General features: G+C 35.5%; 2 protein-coding genes across 4 annotated transcripts; both read left to right on the top strand.

Annotated features, from left to right (window-relative positions):
* Positions 1 to 2,949: 2,949 nt before the first annotated feature.
* LOC107939688 (biotin synthase, mitochondrial) lies at positions 2,950 to 7,107 on the top strand. The gene is made up of 6 exons (XM_041116145.1): positions 2,950 to 3,348; positions 3,435 to 3,614; positions 4,154 to 4,260; positions 4,701 to 4,913; positions 5,272 to 5,410; positions 6,582 to 7,107. The coding sequence occupies exons 1-6, from the start codon at positions 3,154 to 3,156 to the stop codon at positions 6,873 to 6,875; spliced, it is 1,128 nt and encodes a 375-aa protein (XP_040972079.1). The 5' UTR covers positions 2,950 to 3,153; the 3' UTR covers positions 6,876 to 7,107.
* A 403-nt stretch (positions 7,108 to 7,510) lies between these two features.
* On the top strand, positions 7,511 to 11,023 carry LOC107939672 (inactive glucose-1-phosphate adenylyltransferase small subunit 2, chloroplastic). Of its 3 annotated transcripts, none has more exons than XM_041116098.1 (9): positions 7,613 to 8,360; positions 8,499 to 8,789; positions 8,968 to 9,243; positions 9,344 to 9,511; positions 9,617 to 9,720; positions 9,871 to 9,985; positions 10,172 to 10,270; positions 10,482 to 10,601; positions 10,776 to 11,023. In XM_041116098.1, exons 1-9 carry the CDS (start codon positions 8,154 to 8,156, stop codon positions 10,890 to 10,892), a joined length of 1,497 nt encoding a protein of 498 aa, XP_040972032.1. In that variant the 5' UTR covers positions 7,613 to 8,153; the 3' UTR covers positions 10,893 to 11,023. The 3 variants fall into 3 exon arrangements, 2 of the variants coding, with proteins under 2 accessions (XP_040972032.1, XP_016728523.1); XM_016873034.2 differs by having other exon boundaries at positions 7,618 to 8,360; positions 9,874 to 9,985; XR_005928886.1 differs by lacking the exon at positions 10,776 to 11,023 and having other exon boundaries at positions 7,511 to 8,360; positions 10,167 to 10,270.
* The last annotated feature ends 7 nt before the right edge of the window (positions 11,024 to 11,030 follow it).

Genomic DNA, 11,030 nt, shown 5'->3' with positions numbered 1-11,030 from the left:
AACAAAAATGGGGTAACAATCACATAGCCTGCAATTAGGTTTAGCCGCCAATGTTGTCTGGTCATATAAATAGGGCCCCTTGTTAAAATAATAGGTGAGATAATAATAATGGGTGCCCCACTCCCACAACGTCCATAAATAAATAAACAAACAAACCACCAATTATGGATCCCCCATTTCCCACCCCACCGACCCACGTATAGTGCTTGCAAGTTTCATAATTTACAATGCCCATTTTTTAATGGTTATGAATTTTCTCTTCTCCTTTGCTTACCTTTTTTAAAAAAAAAATTATATCTCTAATGTATTAATAGTAGGAACTTATTCTAATTAAGCATGGCTTGGCATGCCTGACAAGTTTAGCTTTAGGACAAGAATCTCCACCCCTTGTTGATAAAAGATTCCATGCCACATCAAACTTTCTTCTTTACCTTTTAAAACATTATTATCATTATTGTTATTCAATGGGCATATGAGTTTATTCTTTGCACCAAACCCATCATTTATCACAATTTCTTTTGCTTCAGCCATGTAACCTAATCATGTGAAGGTTTAAATTATTAGATATGTACATATACAATTATATGTGTATGGGCAAATAACCATAAAGCGAAAAAAAAGAGAAGAATGGTACCGGTCAATGTGTTCAACCTAATATATATATATATTTTATATATACTAAAATATATTAATTAGTTTTAATTCTGATTTTTTTTCTATAACATTGAACCTTATAATTTAATCTTGAATTATGGTTTCTTTCCTCTTACATTCAACCTTATAATATGTTCTAATTTAACTAAAACATACAAAAAGTACAAGGACTTGAGTATAATTAACCCAAACATAAATACATACTACAAACTGTTGGCCCAAAAATAAATTCATACAAAATGCAATTACTGAAACATTGCAACACTATATCGCGGTTGGTCTCCACCCTCTGATTAGATAATATTCAAACGGCTCCACTTTCATAATCCTTGTTTTGGGCTCCACTGTAATTTCAATAAATTTCAATGGGCAATCCTCATAAATTAAAACCCATGAATAGCAACTACAAAAAAAAATAACTTCCAGTGTGCCAAGTAACATACCATTTACAGATATTATAATTTATTTATAAATAATGTCATTCATCAAATCTATAACCAACAACCAAAACCAACCAAGAATAGAAAAAGCAGACTCAAAATACAGCTAAATTCCTGCTTCTTGATCCTCTCCTTGTCCTACCTTTTCCTTCCCCTCATTCTCTCCGACGCCAGAAAGGATGCTCTCATCGAAGGATGGACGTCGATCAAGAACATCAAGGATCCGCACATGACAGAGATCACAGAATTTGCCGTCGACGAGCATAACACGCAGTTAAAGGGGAGTTTGAAGTTGGAAGAGGTAGTGAAAGGCGAGACTCAGGTGATCTCCGGGATCAATTACAAGCTGGTTCTGCAGGCAAAGGATGGAACAGCTGATAACTCATGCGAGGCTGTGGTTTGGGAGAAGGCGTGGTTGAAATTCAGGAAGCTTACCTCCTTTACCCTCGTCAAGGGTTAGAATATTTTATTATATAATAATACAGATATTCATGTATGTTATCATTTTTCTGTTACTTAACTGAGTGGAGAATAAAATCTTGGTAATACACTGTTTGGGTTTTTAAATTTTGATATTAAGAAATTGCTTTTACCCTCTCTTTTTTTTTTCTCATTTCTCGTATAGTAGATATTCTTATATTCATATATTTTAAAAAGATTAAAAAGGAAAAAGAAAATATTTATTTCTCATAAAATGATGGTATCATTTGGGAGTTGAGTTCGATGGCTGGTAGAGAAGTTGTGGTATTGTTTAAGTCTAACCATGAGATATGGTGTGGTGATTACTTACCTCATCCTTTAATTATATGGTTGGAGTTCAATTCTCACTTGTGGGAATAGAGCACATTTTATGGTCAGTCGATTATTTTTTTAGAAGAGCAACTGCGATGAATTTTCGATATATTACTTTTATGATGTGAATGTTATTTGTGACTATCATTTGGAAAGTTACGATCAAATATACAAAAAGTATAAGGAATGAACATATTTTAACCAAAACATAAATACATACTACAAATTGTTTGGCCCAAAAATGAATTCATACAAACTGTCAAACTTTGAGATTATGTAGTATGTATTTATGTTTCATGAGAACCTGAAACCAATCTCTAGGTTTTTAGGGTCAACTTTGACTGTTTTTTTATATTCTTAGACTAGCTTTTTGGTGATTCTTGTTTCTAAAACATAATGCTTTTTAAATCACCTAATTTTGAGGATGTAGTTTGACATATGATCGATTTTGTAAAGCAATAAAGGCAAATTTGTATTGACTTTTCGAGAACTTCTAATCATATGTTTTGATGATTCTTGTGCCCAAATAATGGATTTTCAATTACTATTCAGAATGGTTTTTAAATCACTTAATTTCTAGAGTTGTAACATGAGATATGATTATTTTTGTAAAGGAGTGCAATTCCTTATAAAAAGTTTTGAGTTTAATCGCAAATCAACTTCTCTAATGTGTCAAAATAGATCATAACACAGCTAAATAATAGATTATCAATGTTCTATTTTTATCAACTATCCAAGTTGATACTAGTTACATAAAAAAAATTTAAATATTTCATTGTGCAACCTACACGTTTTTCTAAAAAAAGATACATTAATATTTTTGTCACCTAATTATAAAAAATTATAAAATATCACAAAATTATTTAATTATCTTTTTATCACCATTTGACTAGTGTAAAAATAACAACACGCAATAATTTAAGATAATTAAATAAAATAATAAAACTAAATAATTAAAAATTTATTTTGTAACTTTTCCCAAAATGGAAATTCACTGATAATTAAATTACTATTAATATATTTTACCTAAAAAAGAAGATGGAGTGATATGGGGCGTTGGATCGGTGGGCCCGACACACAATGAAGCGGAGATCCCAACCAAAGTGAAGTTTGGTTTGGTAGTAGTAGGTCACTCAACTCATCTCGTATCAGTTAATGTGCTGTCTGTCTGACTGACTGACTCTGAGTAGGGGAAACAAAGAAGAAGAGAAAAAGAGACAAAGGCCTTAGCTTAGCTTAGCTTGGGCCTTCCCCCAAAAAGAGAAAAATGTTGTCCATTCGATCCCTTACTACTACCAAGTTGGTGGTGAGAAGCTGTAGTTACTACTATTCTTCTTCCACTGCATCGGCTGCGGCTGTTGAAGCTGAGAGAACTATCCGGGAAGGCCCTAGGAACGACTGGACTCGCCAACAGATCGACTCCATCTACCATTCTCCCCTTCTTGATCTCCTTTTCCATGGAGTCCGTCTCCTTCTCTTCCTTTCCTCTTCTTATTTTTACATCTTATCTGTGACACATGGCTCTAAATCTTATCTACTTCATCCTAGGCTCAAGTTCACAGATATGCTCATAACTTCAGAGAGGTGCAGCAGTGTACTCTCCTCTCAATCAAGACTGGTGGATGTAGTGAGGATTGTTCCTATTGCCCTCAATCCTCTAGGTACCATACTGGCCTAAAGCCCCAGAAGCTCATGACGAAGGATGCCGTTATGCAGGCAGCTAAACAGGTTACCACCTTTTTTTCTTTTCTTTTAAGTTTCATTTTTGTATTCCAATCTTTCTCATCATTGCTGAAACTAGTAGGGGCTTCTAGTTTTGAATTAGTATTCATAGATTGCATTGTATTCCCTTTTTCCATAAATTGGTATTGCAATTTAACTTTGCAATGTAAGACGTTTATCACCACTTTGCAATTTAATGCTTGTGCGGTGCACCCTAACTGCCTCACTGTGCTCTTTTCTGGTTACGTACTGACAAATTTTGAGTTAATAAGGGACCTTCTTCTTTTCCTTTTCTGGGGAAAGCATTACTCTCCACTTTTTTCTTGTTTCATGGGCATTTAGTCAAGTTATTAACTGATGTAGTAGGAAACTTTTACATGGAGGACATAATAGAATTCTTATACCTGCACTAGGTTAGTTTCTTACTGTCTTCCGCTCCTCCTCATAGAATATGTATAAACTGCTATATAATGTACTTTGAGCCATGATTTGTGTGAATTATACTTCTTGTAGCATGGTATTAGTGATTTGTATATTTTCGGCAGGCTAAAGAGGCTGGTAGTACACGCTTTTGCATGGGTGCAGCATGGAGAGACACAGTCCGAAGGAAAACTAACTTCAACCAAATTCTTGAATATGTAAAAGAAATTAGGTAATAATGCATCATTGATGTTAGATTGCTTATAGTGAAAGTCAGAGCTCAAATAATTGTTTTTTATGATGCGACTTTTGTTACCTAGCTTATAGCATACATTTCAAGTGAACTTGATTCTGTGAAGTTATTAAAACAATTGGTAACATGCTTGTCTTCCGCATGAAAATCTGAAAAACACCCACAATCTTCAGTGAAAAAACATTTGTAAACTTTATTTTCTTTTCATAAATAGTAGTATATATGTGTGTGTGTGTATTTCATAGAATGCTGAGGTTATTATGTTGTGAACAGCATTCTTTAAAGATTTTCTTCTTCTTTTTCTTCCATTTTCAAATGTTTTGATCATGCCATTGCTCTAATTAATATTTGTCTCTAAGGTCTTTTTTCATTTTTCCATCAAAAGTCAAACAACATTTGAAGTGTCTATTGTTTACCAGGGATATGGGGATGGAGGTGTGTTGCACTTTGGGCATGCTGGAGAAGCAGCAAGCACTTGAACTTAAGAAGGCAGGTCTTACAGCTTACAACCATAATCTCGATACTTCAAAAGAATATTATCCCAACATTATTACAACAAGAACCTATGATGAGCGGTTGGAAACCCTTCAACATGTCCGTGAAGCAGGAATTAATGTCTGTTCAGGTGATTGGTTAAACACTATAATATATCATAACTGAAAGCATTCTCTCACCATATGATTTGTTATCTAGTCATTTAGCCCTATAAGTCAATAATATCCAAGCTTCTTTATCTTCTTTATTATCTTCCTGTTGAGAAAAACTGTTTTAGTTGGTTATTTATGTGGAGTGGCAGGAAATTCGCAACTGGGTTTCTTGTTTGGCACTTTTGTCTTTTAAAATCCTTTTGAGTAAATTTAACAATGCTACGTTAACCTCTGGATAAGCTTTATCATTAAGCTTCTATATATATCCTGAGTTTTATCTAATGAATATTAATTATATTTTCTTCTAAGTGAAATAATGCTAATTTACTTAACTTTTTAACAGGGGCATTATAGGGCTTGGAGAAGCAGTAGAGGACCGGGTTGGTTTATTGCACACATTGGCTACACTCCCCACTCACCCAGAGAGTGTTCCCATTAATGCCTTGGTTGCGGTGAAAGGCACACCTCTTCAAGATCAAAAGGTAATTCTAACCTCGACAGATAATGTGCAACACTGGCATTGGAACTCGTTTCATTGTTCTTTTTTTCTCTTTCCTTGTTTTCATCTTTATTGCTATAATGGTACCACTAAGTACAGATTCGATGATGTTTGCACCAGTAAGACTTTTGTGCTATCTTGTAATAAAAATGCAAGTGAACAACTTTCACTCGGTCAATAAAACTCTTTGTTTAGTGAAGATAGAAGTCAACAGTTTGCAGTCCATAAAACTGTGTTTTGTAACTTTATTGGTTGTTTTTCTGTTTGATTCCTTATGGTTTTAGTATATTTTTTGGTTGATTCAATGTAATTGAGGACCTCTGCTGTCTGAGGCAGTGTTCGGACGTTTCTTCTTTGGAATGAAGTTCCAAGTTAAATTTTGAAAGAAGATAGTATAAGTTCTCCTGCCAATTTGCTTCCTCTTGTTTACACTTGTTTTCCTCTATCTACTTGTTTCAACCCATTTGTTCTTGTTTTGAGCAAACTTCATATTTGATACAGAACATTTCTTTCATCAGAGAGAAAAATGGAACTAGGATATTTCTAGATTGCATCTCTAACCTTTGTCTTGCTCACTCTAAAGCTCTGCACTCTTGAATGCTACAGGTGCTGCTCTGTCATTTGGTTCTTTCCTCCCTTTGTTTTAGTCCACATTCACCACTACAGCTTGAAGCTTTTTTCTTTTTAATAAAGTATCTGATATGTATATAGTTTTAGGCACCATCACCAGTTTTTACATTCTTACTTTCAAAAGGCATCATTTGCTTATGGTTTTGGATATGCTAGCACTTTGCATTAACTGGACATGAAAGTGTATCGAATTAGGGTGCGTGTTCGACTCATGTATATCCAAATTTCTAAAGTGCTTTTTCATAAATTTGGATGGTTGGACCTGCATACCCTTATCAATCTGACGTGTGGGGCAACTTAATGGATAATGAAGAGCTGGAGCAGCATAAGCCAGCAGTCTAGTTGTAAAGATGAGTGGAAATCTGTGTGCAAGCATCTTATAGTTATTCAATATTGGTGTGGATTGTAAATGCAGTGAAATTGAAATAGATTAAGTTTACACCTTATGTTTGGGTTGTGCATTAGAATTATTTAGTGAGTTTGAGAATGAGTGGCTTAATTAATATTTCTTATCACTTGTTCAGCCAGTGGAAATATGGGAGATGATTCGGATGATTGCCACTGCTCGAATAGTGATGCCGAAATCAATGGTCAGGTTGTCAGCTGGCAGAGTTCGGTTCTCTATGCCAGAGCAGGCATTATGTTTCCTTGCTGGTGCAAATTCTATCTTCACTGGTGAGAAGCTATTGACAACTCCTAACAATGATTATGATGCTGATCAAGTCATGTTCAAAATCCTTGGACTGATTCCAAAAGCTCCCAGTTTTACTGAGGAAGAAGCAGAAAATTATGATGAAGCTGTTTCAACTTCAGGTTGATTTAAAGCAGTGCCTTCTTGATGTAGTTGTAGTATTGTGGTCAGTGACCTTTTTCGTTGTTATGTTTGTTAGTTATTATCTGTAAGGAATTGCCTGCGCAATAATAAATGGCAACGAGCTCTTTTGTTGCCCAGGGTAGTAGTGTCGAAGGCTTAGTCTAATGCAGTGAAAGACTTGTGACATATATTTATTTGATAATTAAAAAAAGAAGATTAGAGTTAACGTCTTAAAATTTATTCTACAAGGTATTGTTGGTATGGGCTTGGTCTCCCAAGTCATATCCCTAAACATGCAAATGGTTGCCTATGCAAATTGTAATGCATGTGGATGATGGTTAGATGCCAAACAGTGTGTCAGCAAACCAAAACAAAGCAAATTCTACAGTGCAGTAGTGTTGCTGAATGGGAAAGGCAAGGCTTTGATTCCCATGCACCAGCCATTTTTGCACGACACGGAAGAATTAGAAACTAATAGCGATAAGCGAGACAAGAGCAAAGGAGGGTTATGCAAACTATTGATCAAAGTTGATGGTTGGCAGACCTCTATTAGAGATTGGAAGCAAACAAAATAAAGAGCATGCAAGTAGAGCGCGGATCAACTCCTGAGATGTCGATTAGATATGCATCAAATTCAAGCATGATACTTTTGAATTAAGCAGTAGAAGTATAGTATTAATATTAGAAGTGACAAGTATAAAAATACACCTGGGAAAGAAGCACCTGAGATGTCGATTAGATATGCATCAAATTCAAGCATGATACTTTTGAATTAAGCAGTAGAAGTATAGTATTAATATTAGAAGTGACAAGTATAAAAATACACCTGGGAAAGAAGCACCGTGCCAGGTTACTGCAGAGACCGTATCCCTAACCCTGCGTGTTCTGATAGTGAACCTCAGGCAACCGCAATAGCAGATTGGCTAATTTTGGAATATCCGATGTGACAAGGGTATTTGATTCCTTTCCTTTAAATTCATAGCAACCGAAAGAATAAAGGAAAAAGTATATGCCAGAAGAGTAGAACCCAAGTCATGTCAATAATATTGTACCAAGATCTTTTATGCATAATTTTAGCTGGTCTCCTGCCTTTTAAATGTGTATGAATGCGGCATTGCCAAGCAAAGTCATACTTGAATAGAATGATATATGTGTGTGTGTGTGATCAACAAAAACTAGCCATGCAAGGCAGATCAATCTGCGCTAGACATGAAGAAGAAGAAAGCAAATTATTCTCTTATTGTTTTCTCTATTTATTAAGTCACAAACTCTGGCTGCTTGCATGCCACAGACTTCTCTGATGATGACATTGCAGTTTTCTTCCTCTGGTACCCCAGTAAATGTCCAGGCGAAACATTTCCTTATTCCAGGATTGGGTCGTTATGATCACAAGTACTCACCAAAGCTTCCTTCTAAGTTCCCGAAAGCATCCATATTCAACTCGCATCAAATTCCGAATCCTATTTTGCACCAACCACCAGTAAATCAGGTCCATCCTTCTTATACATTTTATGTTGGGATCTTAACTCATTGAATATTTCCATATTTCTTATTGCTTTTAATCCAATGTGTATTGTTTGTTACCGAACGTGTTTCTATAAAATAATTTTGCCTCATCCAATGGCAGAGTGTTGCTGCAATAGTATTTGGAGACGGATCAGAGTCAAGGCTTTACCCATTGACAAAGAGAAGATCAGAAGGGGCTATTCCCATAGCATCTAACTACAGACTCATTGATGCAGTTGTTAGCAACTGCATTAACAGCAACATAAATAAGATTTATGCTCTCACACAATTCAACTCTACTTCTCTCAATTCCCATCTGTCAAGAGCCTATTCTGGAGCAAGTCTTGGGAAAGAAGGGTTTGTCGAAGTAATTGCAGCATATCAGAGCCCTGAAGATCTGGGTTGGTTTCAGGTATTACACAGCGGTGTACTGAATCATATTGTATATAGTAAAACTACAATAATAAATTCAATGCTTTGAATTGTTGTGCAAGGCACACACCTGTAGCACGTTCATGTATTAAAGCAGTAACAGTTGTCAACATAGGCACGATTTCGTGACTTGCACTTATATTTTTTCTCAACACCAGGGAACAGCTGATGCTATAAGAAGATGCCTATGGGTCCTAGAAGAGTATCCAGTAGCGGAGTTTCTGGTCCTTCCTGGCCATCATCTCTATAAAATGGACTACCAAAAGGTGATAGAATCCCATCGCAACAGAAAATCCGACATAACTATTGTTGCTTCAAATGGTATTACCAAGAGAGATCAAGACCAAGGTGTTGGTGTACTGAAAATAAATACGGAAAATCAAGTCATGCAGTATAGTTTGAAGTCAAATAAAGAACCCGTGAACTATGCAGTCGTAAGCTGTCTTCGTGAACTTTGCTTTTCTCTCATTTTGATGTCACATAATTACAATTACTAAAATTTCCTTGAGCAGAACTTGTGAAAATTGGTTTCAGGCTGAAACTTTGACCAGATGCAATGACTCTAGTTATAGTTATATTCCAAGTATGGGAATCTACCTCATCAATAGAGCTACAATGGTAAATCTTCTGAATAATCATTTCCCCAAGGCAATGGACTTTGGGACTGAAGTGATACGAGGTGCACTATCTCTCGGAATGAAGGTCCTCGGACTTACTAATTGTGTATACAAATAAATGCATTAATTTAACCACATAGTTTCAAAAAAGTCAATGAATGACGATCTTGTCCTTTTGCTTATGGGACAGGTTGAGGCATATCTGTTTGAAGGCTATTGGGAGGACATGAGGAGCATTGAAGCATTTTACCAAGCAAATATGGAATGCATAAAGAAACTAAACACGGGATACAAGTTAGTACTTTACTTACCTATGGAAGCCTGAAAGTAGAAATAATGCTATTATTGCATCGTCGAACTGAATATTTCACTTAAAATAATGAATATGTAGACTAATAAACTAATACGAACTTTATATATATATATATATAAATTCTTTGATAGCAGCTTCTGTGATCGAGATTCTCCAGTCTATACTATACCTCGAAATCTCCCTCCTACCGTCGTAAATGATGCCATGATAACAGATAGTGTGATTGGAGATGGTTGCATTCTCAACGTAAGTATAAAATTTTCTGGAGGACTCTCCAACCTCTCTCTAAAATTTGATCATAAGCGTTTCTAGTAGAAAAATATGCATGCCTTTGGTGCAGAAATCATTTTGGTTTTTTTGTGTTTGGTTTCTTAATCTGAATCCAGTTTTCATTTGTTTCTGAATCATCATTTTGACACATTGTAAGAATAGAGGTGCAAGATCAAAAGTACAGTGGTTGGAATGAGGACGAAAATTAGAGATGGAGCAATCATAGAAGACTCTGTGATCATGGGCTCTGACGTATATCAGGTACCGTCTTTGACGAATTAGTATGTATATTATTTGTGTTTATATAACTAACGATTTTTAGCTTTTAATCTTCTAAAACTTGAGGTTTTAATTGGCTAGCTTGATCATATATGAGTGAAAGAAATTATCCGGCAAATTTTATTATGGAACTTTCTGACCTGAGTTGAGTATGTATTGACGTATCTTGACTAGTGACTGGTGTTGGTAATAGATTGAAGATGGCAGAGAGAGCAGCATTAAGAGTACGAGCGTACCGATAGGGATTGGTGAGAATACTGAGATTAGAAAAGCCATTGTAGATAAAAACGCAAGGATCGGGAAAAATGTTAAGGTATGTACGTACTCCTGCAGTCCTACTCCATTAGTTTTGCAGCTTGCCATTTGCATTACATACTACCTATTTTGTTTTGACTTTGTGAATATATATATACACTAACGTCTGAGTGGCCAATACATTACACGGTATGCTAGAAACACTAAATGAGATTTGGTGTTGTACGAACAGATTATCAACAAAGATAATGTGGAAGAAGGGGATAGGGAGGCGAATGGTTATGTAATCAGTGGGAGAATTATGGTTGTTCTTAGGAGCGCAGAGATTCCAGACAACAGCATCTTATGATTATGACTAAGATTTCGTTCTGATTTTTCCCACCATATACATGCATGTCATATGTACATCACAAAGCCATTACGAGGTATTTGATTATCAAAAATATTTTCATTTTTTAAAGGAAAATAGTATTTATTAAATTCACCA

The sequence above is a fragment of the Gossypium hirsutum genome, chromosome A01 (assembly GCF_007990345.1).
Source record: "Gossypium hirsutum isolate 1008001.06 chromosome A01, Gossypium_hirsutum_v2.1, whole genome shotgun sequence".
NCBI lineage: Eukaryota > Viridiplantae > Streptophyta > Magnoliopsida > Malvales > Malvaceae > Gossypium > Gossypium hirsutum.
Note: the sequence above shows the minus strand (reverse complement) of the source record. Positions and strands in the feature narration are given on the sequence as shown.